This window comes from Hemiscyllium ocellatum, chromosome 39, assembly GCF_020745735.1.
Source record: "Hemiscyllium ocellatum isolate sHemOce1 chromosome 39, sHemOce1.pat.X.cur, whole genome shotgun sequence".
Lineage (NCBI taxonomy): Eukaryota > Metazoa > Chordata > Chondrichthyes > Orectolobiformes > Hemiscylliidae > Hemiscyllium > Hemiscyllium ocellatum.
In genome coordinates, this window is record NC_083439.1 from 38,344,220 (window position 1) to 38,362,271 (window position 18,052).

General features: G+C 42.6%; 1 protein-coding gene across 2 annotated transcripts in view; it reads right to left on the reverse strand.

Moving 5' to 3' along the window:
* adamts17 (ADAM metallopeptidase with thrombospondin type 1 motif, 17) overlaps positions 1 to 18,052 on the reverse strand; it is a 692,427-nt gene that overhangs the window by 106,835 nt on the left and 567,540 nt on the right. For both annotated transcript variants that reach the window (XM_060853375.1, XM_060853373.1), the window contains 2 exons: positions 13,758 to 13,917; positions 7,653 to 7,788 (listed from right to left, as the gene is read on the reverse strand). In XM_060853375.1, the coding sequence (XP_060709358.1) occupies positions 7,653 to 7,788; positions 13,758 to 13,917 (296 nt within the window). The remainder of the gene's footprint in view (positions 1 to 7,652; positions 7,789 to 13,757; positions 13,918 to 18,052) is intronic.

Below are 18,052 nucleotides of genomic sequence, written 5' to 3' on the forward strand. Positions count from 1 at the left end.
TGATCCAAACTGCTAAATCACACTTAATCCCATGCCTCCATATTTTCTGCAATAGCCTCCCGTGTGGAACTTTATCAAACACCTTACTGAAATCCATATGCACCACATCAATCGCTTTACCCTCATCCACCTGTTTGGTCACCTTCTCAAATAACTCAATATGGTTTGTGAGGCACAACCTACCCTTCACAAACTGTGTTGACTATCCCTAATCAAATTATTCCTCTCTGGATGATTATAAATCCTCTTAGAACCTTTTCCAACACTTTACCTACAACTGAAGTAAGGCTCACTGGTCTATAATAACCAGGGTTGTCTCTACTCCCCTTCTTGAACAAGGGGACAATATTTGCTATCCTCCAGGCTTCTGGCACTACGCCTGTAGACAATGATGACATAAGGATCAAAGGCAAGGGCTCTGCGATCTCCTGCCTGGCTTCCCAGAGAATCCTTAGATAAATCCCATCCGACCCAGGGGACTCATCTATTTTCATGCTTTTCAGAATTGCTAATGCCTCCTCTTAATGAACCTTAATTCCACCTAGTCTAATAGCCTGTATCTCAGTATTCTACTTGACAACATTGTCTTTTTCCTGTGTGAATACTGAGGAAAAATATTCATTTAGCGCCTCATCTATCTCCTTGGATTCCATGCACAACTTCCCACTACTACATTTGATTGGCCCTAATCTTACTTGAATCATTCTTTTATTCCTGATATACCTATAGAAAGCTTTAGGATTTTCCTTGATCCCACCTGCCAAAAACTTCTCATGTCTCCTCCTGCCTCTTCTTAGCTCTCTCTTTAGATCCTTCCTGGCTAACTTGTAGCACTCAAGTGCCTCAACTGAGGTGTCACATCTTTACGTAAGCCTCCTTCTTCCTCTTGACGAGAGATTCAACTTCTTTAGTAAACCACGGCTCCCTCGCTTGGCCATTTCGTCCCTGCCTGGCAGATACATACTTACCAAGGACACACATTAGCTGTTTCTTGAACAAGCTCTACATTTCTATTGTGCCCATCCCCTGCAGGTTCCCATCCTATGCATCCTAAATCTTGCCTAATTGCATAATAATTTCCTTTCCCCAGCTATAACTCTTGCCCTGCGGTATATACCTCTCCCTTTCCATCACGAAAGTAAACATAACTGAATTGTGGTCACTATCACCAAAGTGCTCATGTACCTCCAAATCTAACACCTGGCCTGGTAGATTACCCAGTACCAAATCCAATGTGGGTTTGCCCCTTGTTGGCCTGTCTACATACTGTGTCAGGAAACCCTCCTGCATACATTGGACAAAAATGGACCCATCTAAAGTACTCAAACTATAGCGTTTCTAGTCAATATTTGGAAAGTTAAAGCCCCCATGACAACTACCCTGTTACTTTCGCTCCTATTCAGAATCATATTTGCGTTCCTTTCCTCTACATCTCTGAAATTTTTCAGAGGCCTATAGAAAACTCCCAACAGGGTGACCTCTCCTTTCCTGTTTCTAACCTGAGCCCATACAACCTCAGAAGATGAGTCCTTTCTGCCACCTGTCCTTGACTAACAATGCCTCACCTCCCCTCTTTTACCACCTTCTCTGTTCTTACTGAAACATCTAAATCCCAGAACTTGCAACAACTATTCCTGTCTCTGCTCTATCCATGTCTTTGAACTGGCCACAACATCCAAGTCCCAGGTACTCACCCATGCTGCAAGTTCACCTACCTTATTCTGGGTAATCCTAGATGAGGCTGAGGAGGATCAGAGACATTAATGACACATTTCATTTGAGCCATTAGTGGAACCTCCCCACAGTGAACAAGATGCCATTGCTGGAGACAACTCCATTGTGAGTATAATGGGGACTGTGGCAGATCATGAATTCAGAACAGGAAGAGGTTCAGAAACTGCTACATGCAGCAAAAGTGTGCCGCTTGTCAGAAACATACACAGAAATCCAAATGATGATTCACGTTTGAATGCTGCATTTCTGGTGGGAGACCTAGCATAAAGCTCTTGAGTGTCCAAGTCATTCAGGTACTTTCACACAGCAATTGGTAAAGATATGAATCTACACACTGGTGCACAACCAAACTGAAGAGATTTCTCCTTGGCAGCACTTAATTTGAGGCCAACGGCATTCTGTATGTTGTGCCTGCAGGGCAAGAAGGTCCATAGTGAGAGAGATAGCCTAGAGTGGGAATGTGACCACAAGGTCTGGGTACTTGGGAATGTGAGGAGACGTTTTCAATCTAATCAGGCTGCCCATCCAGTGGGTGGTCAGGAATGGGCAATGTGCACAGGAAGCACTTTGAAACTTGGTGGTACAGGTGGTGATAATGTTTTGCTAACTTCATTGTGATACAACTATGTAACACACCTGATTCTGTCCTAATCTTTCAGCATTCTCCATGATAACCAAGTCCACTCCTTAGTCACCCTATACAGTATATCCTTTCTCTTCCTACTGTACTTTACCATGAAAGCAATTGTGATTCAAACCAGTTCTTTCACCAACTTCCTTTCCCAGGCATTAACTACTGCTTTCATGTAGAGTGGAAATTTTCTTTTACTTTGTAGAAATAATATACTGTACATATACTAACTCCGCGGGGGCATGGGAACCAGGACTGTAGCTTTAGGGTACAGGACCTTGAGTGTAGGGAGGTTAGGAATAATGCAGCGATCTCTAAGGAGGGTGCCTGTAACCAGAAAGGTGGATTGAAGTGTGTATACTTCAATGCCAGAAGTATAAGGAATAAGGTAGGTGAACTTGCAGCGTGGGTTGGTACCTGGGACTTCGATGTTGTGGCCATTACAGAGACGTGGGTAGAACAGGGACAAGAATGGCTGTTGCACGTTCCAGGGTTCAAATGTTTTAGTAGGATCAGACATGGGGGTAAAAAAGGGGGAGGCGTGGCATTACTTGTCAAAGACAGTATCACAGCAGTGGAATGGACGATGGAAGAGGACTTGCCATCTGAGGTAGTTTGGGCTGAGGTTAGAAATAGGAAAGGTGAGGTCACCCTGTTAGGTGTTTTCTACAGGCCTCCTAATAGTCCTAGAGAAGTAGAGGATAATATTGCGAGGATGATTCAGGAAAAGAGTGAAGGTAGCAGGGTGGTTGTTATGGGGGACTTTAACTTCCCAGATATTGACTGGGAGAGCTATAGCTCGAGTTCATTAGATGGGTCGGTGTTTGTACAATGTGTGCAGGAGGGTTTCCTGACACAATATGTCGACAGGCCAACAAGAGGGGAGGCTATATTGGATTTGGTTCTAGGTAATGAACCAGGCCAGGTGTTAGACTTGGAGGTAGGTGAGCACTTCGGGGACAGTGACCACAACTCGGTGACTTTTACTTTAGTGATGGAGAGGGATAATCGTGTGCCGCAGGGCAAGAGCTATAGCTGGGGGCAGGGAAATTATGATGCAGTGAGGCATGACTTAGGATGTGTGGATTGGAAAAACAGGCTTCAAGAGAAGAACACTAATGAGATGTGGGGATTGTTCAAGGAGCAGCTACTGCGTGTCCTCGATAGGTATGTACCAGTCAGGCATGGTGTAAAGGGCCTTGTGAGGCAGCCGTGGTTTAGTAAGGAATTGGAGTCCCTTGTGAAAGGGAAGAAGGCGGCATATGTAAAGATGAGGCGTGAAGGTTCAGTTGGGGCGATTGAGAGTTATAAGGTAGCCAGGAAGGAGCTAAAGAGGGAGCTAAGAGAAGCGAGAAGGGGACATGAAAAGTCTTTAGCTGGTAGGATTAGGGAAAACCCAAAGGCTTTCTATAGGTATGTCAAGAATAAAAGGATGACTAGGGTAGGTATCGGTCCAGTCAAGGATAGTAGTGGGAAGTTGTGTGTGGAGGCGGAGGAGATTGGAGAGACATTAAATCAGTACTTTTCATCAGTATTCACTCAGGAACAGGACACTGTTGCTGATGTGAATATGGAATCACAATTAATTAGAATGGATGCCCTGGAAATATGCAGGGAAGAGGTTTTGGGAATATTGGAAAGGATGAATATAGATAAGTCTCCTGGGCCTGATGGCATTTACCCCAGGATCCTATGGGAAGCTAGGGAGGAGATAGCAGAGCCATTGGCCTGGATTTTTATGTCGTCGTTGTCAACGGGAATAGTACCAGAGGACTGGAGGATAGCGAATGTGGTCCCATTGTTCAAGAAAGGGAGTAGGGATAGCCCGAGTAACTATAGGCCAGTGAGTCTGACTTCAGTGGTGGGCAAAGTCTTAGAGAGAATGGTAAGGGATAAGATTTATGAACATCTGGGTAGGAATAACGTGATCAGGGATAGCCAGCATGGTTTTGTGAAGGGCAGGTCGTGCCTCACAAACCTTATTGAGTTCTTTGAGAAGGTGACCAAGGAAGTGGATGAGGGTAAAGCAGTAGATGTTGTGTATATGGATTTTAGTAAGGCGTTCGATAAGGTTCCCCATGGTAGGCTAATGCTAAAACTTCGGAGGTATGGCATTGAGGATACATTAGAGGTTTGGATTAGGAATTGGCTGGCTGGAAGGAGACAGAGGGTAGTAGTTGATGGATTATGTTCATCTTGGAGCGCAGTTACTAGCGGTGTACCACAAGGATCTGTTTTGGGACCATTGCTTTTTGTTATCTTTATAAATGATCTAGAGGAAGGACTTGAAAGCTGGGTAAGCAAGTTTGCGGATGACACAAAAGTCGGTGGAGTTGTGGATAGTGAGGAAGGAAGTGGTAGGTTACAGCGGGATATAGATAAGTTGCAGAGCTGGGCGGAAATGTGGCAAATGGAATTCAATGTAGCTAAGTGCGAAGTCGTTCACTTTGGTAGGAATAACAAGATGATGGATTACTGGGCTAATGGTAGGCTACTTGGTAGTGTGGATGAGCAGAGGGATCTTGGTGTCCATGTACACAGATCTCTGAAAGTTGCCACCCAGGTAAATAGTGCTGTGAGGAAGGCATATGGAGTACTGGGCTTTATTGGCAGAGGAATTGAGTTCCGGAGTCCTGAGGTCATGTTGCAGTTGTATAAGACTCTGGTGCGGCCTCATCTGGAGTATTGTGTGCAGTTTTGGTCGCCATACTATAGGAAGGATGTGGAAGCTTTAGAACGAGTGCAGAGGAGGTTTACCAGGATGTTGCCTGGAATGGTAGGAAAATCTTATGAGGAAAGGCTGAGGCACTTGGGGCTGTTCTCATTGGAGAAGAGAAGGTTTAGGGGAGATCTGATAGAAGTGTATAAGATGATTAGGGGTTTAGATAGGGTAGATACTAAGAACCTTTTACAGCTAATGGAGTCAGGTGTTACTAGGGGGCATAGCTTTAAATTAAGGGGTGGTAGGTATAGGACAGATGTTAGGGGTAGATTCTTCACACAGCGGGTTGTGAGTTCATGGAATGCCCTGCCCGTATCAGTGGTGAACTCTCCTTCTTTATGGTCATTTAAGCGGGCATTGGATAGGCATTTGGAAGTTATTGGGCTAGTATAGGTTAGGTAGGATTCGGTCGGCGCAACATCGAGGGCCGAAGGGCCTGTACTGCGCTGTATCCTTCTATGTTCTATGTTCTATATTACTTGTAATTTGATTTTCTTTGCACTTAGGTGACCATACAGGGACTGTTTTGCAGAGCATGTCTGCTGAGTCCACAAGCAGGAGCCTGAGCTTTCAGTTGCTTATCATTTCAATACTCCACTTCACTCCCAGTCTGACTTTTCTGTCCTCAGCATGCGGCACTACTCCAGTGAAGCTCATCACATCCTTGAAAACAGCAACTCAACTCAGCACTCTGTGGATATCTGGACTCGATATTGAGTTCAATAGCTTCAGATCATTAAACAAGAAGGTAGGGCAGGTTGTTTGTGTTTTTCTCCTTGGTTTTGCTGGGTCAGTCTTGTCTAATTTTCTTCTTTATTCCTTCAAGTTCCATTCAGATGCTCTATCCTGCAACAATTCACACATCATTTGTGCACAGCCTTTATTTCCTCACTAAATCCATTATCTTTCTTCCTGACTGCTGCATCATGAAATATTTTATTAGTTAATCTGCCCCACCTTCTACTTTATGATAGAACTTCCCCACCAGCTTAAAAATTCTAATATTTCAAGATTTATAGAAAAGTTAATAGGAAAGATGCGAATGCATTGGTGAGAGTGAGGAAGTGATCTACAAGAACGGTTCCAGCGATGAGTAACTTAAATTATGAAGATAGATAGAAAAAGGTCAGAATTGTTGTCCTTGAAAAGAAAAAAGCTCAGAGATTTGATGGATGTTTTTAAAATCATGAGCTGGCTGGATAACACAGCAAATAGTTAAGATCTGGAATGAACTGAATGGAAGCAAGTTCAAATCAGACATTCAAGATGATTATGTCGATAGAAATAATATGGGAAAAATATGGAGAAAAAGCAGGAAGTTAGCAGTCGGGAATTAAGCTCAATTAAGATCTGGCAAAACATATAATGGGCTGAATGGCTTCCTTCTGCTCCATAGCACTTCTGTATTTGTGTGTGTGCCTGTATATCTGCCTGGTGCAGGGTGTGTGTCTGTATATCTGCCTGGTGCGGGGTATGTGTGTATCTCTGTATATCTGCCTGGTGCGGGGTGTGTGTGTATATCTGCCTGGTGCGGGGTGTGTGTGTATATCTGCCTGGTGCGGGGTGTGTGTGTGCGTTGTCCATTTCTTGCTCATAAGTTCCTATTCCTGTCCTTTAAATATCTTGAAGAATCATCACCTAAATTGCATTGAAATAAGAATAAGATTCATTCATTGGTTCTCTACTTCCAACTTGTGCCTTTTCCACCTCTTTTGTTTTATTAAATGTCACACATACATCTACATCACTGATTGTAGACTCAAGATGGTCTTTTAAAAGAAGTATCCAAAGCTAACTTCTGTCTGTTGAGCTTTCAGGACAAATATTAAGGTGCACAATCGAGACTACAACTAAATTATGGTAACAGCACAGGGCGGCATGGCGGCTCACTGGTTAGTACTGCAGTCTCATAGCACTGGGGACCTGGGTTCAATTCCAGGCTTGGGTGACTGTCTGTGTGGAGTTTGCATGTTCTCCCCGTGTCTTGGCAGGTTTCCTCCAGGTGCTCTGGTATCCTTCCACAATCCAAAGATATGCAGGTTAGGTGGATGGGTGATGCTAAATTGCCCATAGAGTTAGGTGCATTGGTCAGAGGGAAATGAGTCTGGGTGAGTTACTCCTTCGGAGGGTTGGTGTGGACCGCTTGGGCCGAAGGGCCTGTTTCCACACTGTAGAGAATATAATCAAATCTAAATTATAATGTCAAGAGGATGATGGTGACATCTTTAAGGTGTAGTGAGAAACTTGTGATTCTGATGATTGAGGTGAATACTAAAGATTCCATGGCATTACTGAAAGAGCTAGGCATCTGCTTGGCCAACATTCCTCTTGTAAACAAAACTATTAAAAATAGGTGAACAGTTTATTTATGTTCTTGTTTGTCAACCTGCCAAATCCAATAATGTACAACTGTTCATGCCAACATCAGATAGCAGGGGTGACACTTGGACCATACATGCTATTATTTGAAGCTTCCTTTGTAAAGCACCAAGGGGTTACCTTTGACTGGGAGAATTAATGTCCAAAGTAGTTGTGCAGCAGTGAGCATATGATGGAGGCTCTTACCTTGACTGGCATGTATGTATATTGCACTTCCTGACCTGTGGATCTGGACGGGTCAGGTTTTGACAATCGCTGTCATTCACCACCTCCAATGTCTTATTCATAATCTTGGTGCAACGGACAATTGTTTTCCGTTCACCTGAAAACAAAGAACAGAGTACAAAGATAAAAAAAAATGAAGGATACAGTGGCCCAGTCTTCAACACTATTATCCCCTCGAGACTGATTCATAAACTTAGTGATCTCGGACTAAACCCCATTCTTTGCAACTGGATCCTCCGTTCCCTGACCCACAGGGCCACAATCAGTGAAGATTGGGAACAATATTTCATCCTCACTAATACTCAACATTGGAGCTCCCCAGCGGTGCGTACTCAGCCCCCTACTGTATTCACTTTTTACCCATGACTGTGTCGCCAACAACCAGACTAATGCCATTTACAAGTTTGCTGATGACACCACCATAGTCGGTCGAACCTCAGATGGCAATGAAACAGACTACAGATGGGGATGTGGAAGACCTGAGAAAAATGGTGCACTGAGAACAACCGAGCTCTCAATGCCGATAAAACCAATGAACTCATTATTGACTTTTGCGGGATGTTACTCATGCCCCCCCTACACATTAACAGTACAGAGATGCAACGACTGGAGAGTGTCAAGATCCTGGGAGTGGTCAGCCACAACACGCTTTCTTGGACTCTTCATGTGGATGCACTGGTTACAAAGGCCCACCAATGTCTCTTCTTCCTCAGACAGCTGAGGAAATTTGGCATGATGGTGAATACCCTTGCCAACTTTTATAGGTGCGCCATTGAGAGTATTCTGTCTGGATGTATCACTACCTGGTATTGTAACTGTACCAATCAAGATCAGAGATGGTTATAGAATGGTGAACTCAGCCCAGACAATCACAAAAGCCAACCTCCCATCTATAGAATCCATCTACCAGGCCCACTGTCAAGGAAAGGCTGCCAGCATTCTCAAAGATCCATCCCACCTTGGCAATGTTTTTCTACAACCTCTACCATTGGGGAGAAGGTACAGAAATCTGAACACACACACACACACACACGTTTTGAAACAGTTTCTGCCCTACTATTGTTAGAATACTGAATGGACTCAGAAACTCTTAACATTCGCCTGTACGTGCGTTTTTGTTTTTTTTGTTTACCTATTATTTACTTATCTATGTTACTTTCCTCTGCTCGCAAGACAAAACTTTTCACTGTGCCTCAGTACTCATGACTATAAATTCAATTCAATTCAATCTGAATGCAGAAAACTATCCTACTGAGCTACAATACTATTCTGTAACTTTTGTTTAATTCTAGTTTGATCTCTAAAACAACATTTGATTGTTCTCAGGCACTGCTTCTACAGCCTACACTAATGCTTGCAGCAGCTCAGTGAATTGGGTTTGTTGCAGTACTGTCCAACCGAATGTAATTATATTAGATTTTGGTGTCTGAGGCAGGTCTAACTGTCAGCACCGACAGCAGAATGACCCAAAATGGATTTCAGCATGTTCCATGATGAGATTATGATATAATATGCTGAAGAAAGCACAAATGCTTTGACGCAAATACAAATAGGTTATACGTGACAGTGGTCAATCTGTCACCACACTGTTCATTGCCAAGCTCCAAAAAGCAAGTTGCTGTTGGTTCAGATACTTGAGTGTGAGGGATCAAGATCATTTCAGAACTGTTTAATTCTTTTGAAGCCTGTGAATTGATTTGTTTCACCCTTTCAATCTACTTGTTAGTGTCAGGTACAAAGGAAGAGATGTAGTCCAAAATGTGTCATTTTAATCCATGGGTTGAGCCTCAGATTATTTGTTAAGGAAGCCCAGCCTTACATTGGTATATTCAACACAACTGTGGCCCTCCAGTTGGCTGCACTAGCAGTTGCTATGGGCCACAGAACAACAATGAAAAATTTACATTGCCTGTAACCACACTGCCTGTAATCAATCTTTTTATTGATTCCCACAAGATGTTTTTCTGATGCATGTCTACACCACATGGGACTCCTCACTGGAGTCATGCTTTATATATTTAATTGATATATCTTAATGGCTAGCTGCTTTTGCACATTGAAGCTCTCTTATATTTCAGTCACATCTGTCTTTACATTAAGTGTCATTTATATTAATTAAAATATTTGTAACTAACACCAAGACATTTTTGCTCAGAATGTTATTTAAATTTTTTTCCCTTCTCTTTTCCATTCTCCAACAGTCCATCCTCAATTGCAAGTACAAACCATACATTAAGTGAACTAATTGGAAATTTTTGGCTATTTGTAAGTTCTTTTATACAAGGCCCACAGTTCTAAACAATTCTGAATTGCATTCAGCCTGTGTTTTTGTACTGGGTCACTGAAAGAGCTACCCAATTAGTTCAATCACCTTGCTTTTAACTCCAGCAAATATTCTTCTCATGATTTCTTGCAAGTTGTTAAGGAACCTGCAGATTCCAGGATTAAGCCTGACAGTACGGATATCAGCAATACTGCACAGGACACACACAAACAGACCAGGGTGTGTACACACGTTGAGACTGCAGCCATGAAAAAGCCACATCTGGTTTAAATCTAAACTTTCATAAATTCTGACCAACCTCAAAGCAAACTCCAACAAATTATTGATTCCAAAGTATTTGTTATCAGTGGTATTTAAAGGAAAATTTGGCTTGAAGGATCATTTCTGGGACCAGGGAGTGGTTGTCCCTTGCTATTGTTAATTACTCAAGGCTCAGGTAATTGTCTCATGTTCAGGGTTAAAAGCCTTGGCAAATAGCAGAATTGGTGAATATTTGATGGCAATGGCAGAAGAGCTAGAATTCTGAAGGACAGCAGCTGTTTAGGCATAGAGAATTGAAAAAGATTTTAGTTTTCTTTAAGTACACGTAAGGAAGATAATGAGGAACCACCTTGTGTAATCTCTTCCTTAGCAATATTGCTCATTAGTCATTGAAGTTAAAAAGGGCAGGCTCCTGTAAGCAATTGAATTGGATACTGCAGGCCTTGAGAAATGAGCAGGGGATATATCCTTAGGCAAATCATCACTACATTTCAAGAAAAATATTTCTGTATAAAAAAATGGAAAAAATATAAAATGGAAACAAAACATAACCGGGGAGAACATGTTTCTGCTGAAGAGAGCAGCCATAAATTTGAAATGTAGAGTAAAATGCACTACACTTTCACATATCTGATTGCAAAACGTACATTGCCATGTAGCAATGCCATTTCACATTACTTTAAGTCTAGTAGCCTAGAAGTTCTTGGACCTGAGTACACAGCCTTGAGTGTTCATTTCCCAAAGATGAAATGGACACCATATTCCCAGTGGAATATAGTGACATTCCCAGAAATATCAGGCCACGCTGGCTAACCTCACTGCACTCCACAAAAAGCCAAAATATTCTGTTTTATGGTAATTGGGTGATAGAAAGAGGCCCTAAATATGCAAAATTATATTCCAATTATCAACTCTGCAATTACCAATTTTAATTGTGTTGGTTAAAGTCCCACTTTGGGCACTTAAAGCAGGATATTCAGACCCCATTAAGGTTGAAAATGAAATCAGACTATCGCTGACAATACCAGCACTGGCTACATCTGCAGGTGATGGGGGGAGGTGTAAGGTTGGCTCTGGAAAGATCACCTGTCCAAATAAAAGAAGCAACCAAATCCACCCACTAGAATGTTGTTAAGAGCAGCTAAAAGGAGGCCAACTTTGATTTTTTTATGTGTTCTCTAGTCTCTGCATATGACTGGCTGGAGTGGGGCTCATTTCACTGCCTGAAGAGAGTGATAGCCAAGTTTCATTCCTATTTTTCTATTAAATATTTTTAAGTGTTGCTGAGAACCAACATAGAGTCAGAGAGTTATAGAGTCCAACAGCACGGATAAAGGCCCTTCAGCCCAAACTGGTCCATGCCAACCAAAATGTCCATCCACGCTAATCCCATTTCCAGATTGAAGTCACTTATTAATTACTTACACATTACTGTAGCCTGATGTTCTTCTCATGTTGAAAGGCATATGTGGCTGCATTAAGCTGTGCGTGGATCCCTGGTACACAAACACCAAGTGTCACTACGTACTGAGGTTCTACTTGTCCCTGGTGTTGCGAAGGATGGACCTGGCCTCGCTGCCACAGAACCCTCCAAGTAGTTGGACCGTTCCATATCACAACAGTGACTACATCCAAACGTATTTCATGGCCAAAAAGCATTTTGGAAGGTCTTGAGGTTGTGAAAGCTGCTTGAGAAACATCTTCCACTTTTTCCTGTGCTGCTCAAAGCACCAAATGCCCAATCTTATTGGATTACAGCATCTTTATTTTTGGAGCAAATGTCACAAACACAATTGTATTCATCACTTTGGCTTGCATGGTGACATGGGCTTTTTAATGGTCATAAATATTTAATATTTCTAACCATTCCCCACTGTCACTGACTAGACTCATTTATGCTAGCAATTTCAATCCATTGCTCCCTTTTAGCATTGATAAATAATTGATACATTTAAGGAGTGGAATTTATTCAATTTCTGCTTGGAGTTGGTGAGTATGTTGGACTGTCATAATGAAATTACTTGATCAAGCTCTTAAAGTGACAGCCTAACATACTTACATAAGTACATATGGGATGTGGTACATGCTCCCAAATGATGAAGATTCTTGTCACCAGTACAATTTTGAGAAATTTGCTCTTTTCAAATTTGTTTTGTTGACAAAACTGGTTTTGCAAGCTGCTATCATGTAAAGACATTTTTATATTAATTCATCAAAAATCTGCCCTTTTCCAGTGACAGACATATAGGTCAGAGCCAGACTCTGAGTGATACAGGCCATGGCAAAATATTTGAGAGAATTGTCAAAAGTCAAGTGAGGCCTTTCTCAATGTTGGGGTCAATAAGTCACATTTTCTAAGATGGTTCCGTATGAGATTCTCACTGCTGAGCAGCAAAGGACCTATCAACAGAAATTATCGCTTATTAGCACCTTCATTGTTACTTAATCTCATTCATATGCATTCTCCTACTCACCAGATAGAATTCTCAACATGAAAGTCAGAGCAGGTACCTCATGACTCAAACTCAATGGTTGCTCCTCTGGAGCTGTACTTTGGACACTGGCACCAATGTTTGAGGGCAATCTCCATGGGCAGTACGCACATGCACCTCTACACTCACCAGCTGCCATTGTCCACCCTTGTTAAGCTTCAGCTCAGCCAAAATGTTACTGCCTGCATTGGGGTCAGTTAGCATTGGGTGGATGGCTAGTTTGCAATACAGAGTCATGCCAACAGCAGGAGGTCAATTCTTGCACAGGATGAGGCTACTGTCAAGGATTTTCCTTCTCAACCTCTCTCCTTGCCTGAGATGGGTGACCCTCACGTTAAACCACCATCAGACATCTCTCCCTAATGAAAGTGTGGTCGTTTAAGACTACAGCTGAAAATGTGTTGCTGGAAAAGCGCAGCAGGTCAAGCAGCATCCAAGGAACAGGAAATTCGACGTTTCAGGCGTAAGCCCTTCTTCAGCTGCTGTGCTTTTCCAGCAACACATTTTCAGCTCTGATCTCCAGCATCTGCAGACCTCACTTTCTCCTTTAAGACTATGGCAACTTTACCTTTACCCACCCTACTGTGCAAAAGTCTCATCAATCCTGTCCTTGGCCTGAGCTCCAGATTCTCAAATAGCTCATATTTATAATCCTTATCCACATTTTCAAATCTTCCTGTAGCTTCCTCATCCCAAACCTTGTGTTGCTCTTCTGTGACTCCTTTCACACCAGACTAATGGTCCATAACTGTTCACATGCCATCTTCTGGAATTCTCTCCCCATGTTGAACATTATTTTTTAGTCAAGTCATAGCTTCTCCTTTGACTCAGTCTCCTATTCTTTTCCCAAACCCTTTGAAATAATTGCAACCACATTTCTATGGTAAAGATGTTGGATCAAGGCAGACTGCTTTATATGTGAAGCAAAGTTAACAATGCAATAGGAACACAGTAGGAGGGTGGGAGTTCCTCTGAACCTCTTTATTTGTTCATGGCAAACATCAAATGGAATCTATCTGCTGACAGTACCTCCTCCACAGTGTACACTGCAGTCCCCCCAGCCAGTATTTGTCCACAGGTAAAAAGGTTCCAGCTGTTTTTGCACTTCGTTGCTGCTTTCAATGGAGTTGTTCACCGAGATTGTGTATTCATAGTGGATAACATAGCTTTGGTCATGAAATAGCAGCACCTATTTTATGAAACAAAAGTCAGTAAGAAAATAAATTCCAGCGGCCTCTTAACTTCCTATGAATTTCCATTTTTAATTTGAAAATTGTAATCATCAGAACATTGTCAATACATCGGGTTTGAATTACAGCAAAACTCTCACAATCACTAAGTCTGACATTTTTACACGAATGATTAATTAGTAGTAACTTATACTGCTTGGGATTAGAATCATCATAAAACATGGCATGAGAGTTAACAGACTCAACCATACATAATATTTAGCAACAATCATGACTTCTCAGAGAATGAAACAGTCCATTTCCATATCCAGCAAGAGTTGGACAGTATCCAGGTTTCAGATGATAAGTAGCAAGTAACATTTGTGCCACAAGTCAGGCAATGACCATCTCCAATAACCGACAATGTAACCACTGTCCCTTAACATCAAATGGCATTACCATCACTGAAACCCTGCTATTAGCAAACTGGGGATTATTTACCATTGACCAGAAGTTGAAGTGGGCTACCATATAAATGCAATGACTATAACAGCAGGTCAAAAAGCAAGAATTCTGTGGTGAGTAACTCATTGCCTGTCTCCCCAAAGTCTGTTTACAATTTACAGTGCACAAGCAAAGATTGTGAAGGAACACTGTCCACTTGGAGATAATGAGATCTGCAGATGCTGGAGATCAGAGTTGACAATGTGTTGCTTGAAAAGCACAGGTCAGGCAGCATCCAAGGAGCAGAAAATCGATGAAGGGCTCTGGCCCAAAACATCAATTTTCCTGCTCCTTGGATGCTGCCTGACCTGCTGTCCTTTCCAGCAACACACTCTCAACACTCTCCACTTGCCTTCACTACCCTGAAGAATCTTAACACCATCCAGCAGAAAACAGGCCACTTGACTGGCACCCTATCCATCACCTTCAACATTCACTCTCTTTACTATTGACAAATACACTGCAGTACCTCACCAAGTTTCTTCAACAACATGTTCCAAAACTCATGATCTCTACTAACTAGAAAGACAAGGGCAGCAGAAGCATGGGAACAGCACCTCCACCTAGAACCCCGTACAACATCCTAATTTGGAACTATATTAATGAGCCTTCAATGTCACTGGGTCAAAATCCTGAAACTGCCTTCTTAATAGCACTGTGGTGTCCCTACATCATGAAGAGTGAAGAAGTTCAAGAAGACCTGCATTCTGGGTAATTCAAGATGGAGGATGGGAAAAATTTCTGGCTGTAACAGCTGCTCCTTTATTGAGGCAGTTTAGGTGTTGGAGGTGATTTCTTCGAATTCCAGGAGCAGCAATTACTGTTTTATATGCTGTGGCATTGTTTTGGAACTTTGGAAAAAAAAAGTCAAAACAACAGCACTTTTAAAGGGGAGAGGAACAGACAAAGAAAGCACATGGTGAGGTCAGTGCAGGAGAGAGAGAGAGAGAGAGAGAGACAGAGACAGAGACAGAGACAGAGAGAGAGAGAGAGAGAGAGAGAGAGAGAGAGAAAGAAACTGATACCACAGTGTACCTGCACAGTTACTGCCTTTGCTGTTTGAATTCATGTATCGCTGGACATCGGAGTGTATCTGGGAAAATTAACAAACAGTGAAATTCACAACTGATCTTGGAGGAACTGTTTGGGTGAAGTTCACAGCACAGAATCAGATAAGTTAATTGTTTTAAGTGTGGCCTCCAGAAAGTCTGCAGTAGTGAGTAGAGTGGGTTCTTTCTAAATTATATGTTTTTTGTGATATGTCTCTTGATTACAGGAGTTGGGAGGTCATGTTGCAGCTGTACAGGACATTGATTAAGCTACTGTTGGAACATTGCTTGCAATTCTGATCTCCTTCCTATCGGAAAGATGTTATGAAACTTGAAGTGGTTCAGAAAAGATTGACAAGGATGTTGTCAGGGTTGGAGGATTTGAGCTATGGGGAGAGGCTGAACAGGCTGGGGCTTTTTTCCCTGGAGCGTCGGACGCTGAGGGGTGACCTTATAGAGGTTTACAAAATTATGAGGGGCATGGATAGGATAAATAGACAAAGTCTTTTCCCTGGAGTTGAGGAGTCCAGAACTAGAGGGCATGGGTTTAGGGTGAGCGGGGAAAGATATAAAGGAGACCTAAGTGGCAACCTTTTCACACAGGAATCCTGAAGAAGGGCTTATGCTCGAAACGTCGATTCTCCTGTTCCTTTGATGCTGCCTGACCTGCTGCGCTTTTCCAGCAACACATTTTTAAGCTCTGATCTCCAGCATCTGCAATCCTCACTTTCTCCTAGGGTGTGCAGCATGATGCATACAGGTGGGATCCCTGATGTTAGCAGGGCAATTTGAACTCAGTATCTGTGCATCCAAACACCTCATCTTCTCTGTTTGTTGCTCTCAATATGGTCTCCTCTACATTGGGTACCAGGACGCCAACTCATGGAACGTTTCAGAGAACATCTCGGGGACACACACACCAAACAAACCCACCGCCCTGTGGCTGACCACTTCAACTCCGCCCCCACTTCCACTCCCCCAAGAACATGAAAGTCCTGGGCCTCCTCCACCGCCAAATCCAAACCACCCGACACCTGGAGGAAAAATGCATCATCTTCCGCCTTAGGACCCTCCAACCACACAGCATCAAAGTCGATTTCACCAGTTTCTTCATCTCCTCTCCATCCACTTCATCCCAGATCCAACCTTCCAACTCGGCACTGCCCTCTTGAACTGTCCCATCTGTCCATCTTCCTTCCCACTATCTGCTCCACCCTCTGCTCCGACCTATTACCACCACCTCCCACCTGCCCCTACCTATTGCCTTCCAAGCTATATTCCCTCCCAGCCCCAACACCCCCTAATTATTTCTCAGCTCCCTTCCCCCATCTCCACCCCCCAACATTCCTGTTGAAGGGCTTGTGCCCGAAACATTGACTCTCCTGCTCCTCAGATGCTGTCTGACCTGCTGTGCTTTTCTAGCACCACACTTTTCGAATTTGAACTCAGTGTTGAGTTCAACAAACGCCATTCTCTCTGTGAGCATCATCAGGTAATGTGTGAGTTACAAACCTATGGTAGAGACATTAGAATCTCATGGAAGATGGAGAAAATCTGTAAAACTGTCCAATTATGAAGTTATTTAAATCCTTAGACCATTAAACCACAACAACGGCCTGCATCAGACTCTGTTATAAATAATCTGATCTAACAACTACAAAAGCTGTTTGCTAACATCAGCAAAGGCTATCATTATATCATTATTAATGGCTGGTTGCTTTCCACAACTTTCAATTACCTCAGCAGAGGGTTGCAAATTCACTGATTGACAACTCAAAAGGGGTTATTAAAAGTTTTTTTTTGATGTGGAATCATGAATGCAAGTCTGTTAATTTTTCGTGTAAGGGATTAAAACTTTTAGGGTCTTCTTAAGTTTTGAATTTAGTGATCATGAATGGAAGTTTGCTTTTTAATAATAATAAAGGTTGTATAACATATTTTGTTTCATCACCTGACTCCTGAGATTTACTCATGTTGGAGATAGATTGGGTTGACCTGGAGGCAGTAAGGCTTGGAGTTAAATTGGGATTGGGGATGAAAAAGGCCATGGGGTAGGTGGGGGAATGAATCAGAACAATTCGGCCATGGCCATGAGGAGTAAATGGGCATGGGAATGGATGGATTGGTGATAGATTGTGAGGACTGAGGGATAGAAGACCTAATAGCTAACAAAATATTTGGGTGAGATCCTGGAGAACTGGGCTAAGCCTTTAAATCAGTCTGTCTCAGCACCTGTGCAGCCATTTCATTGTCCCAGGGTGGGCGTGGAGTCAACTCTAGCCCGGTCCTACTTTGGGCATGATGGGACACTTTGCTATCCATCTTGGCAGTGAAAGGCCAGCCCTGCTTGCATTATGTGAGTTGTTTATTCCTTATTGTTGTTCCTTATTTCTGATTTACTCCTCAATAGCAGCAGTGTGTACCATCTACAAGATGCACTGCAGAAATTCAGCAAGAGTCCTCAGAAATCACCTTCCAAACCCATCATCACATCTATCTAGACGGACAAGGGCAGCAGATGCACAGGAACACCACCACTTGTAAGTTTCCCTCCAAGCCACTCACCATTTTGAATTTGAAATATAATTTTATTCCTTCACTG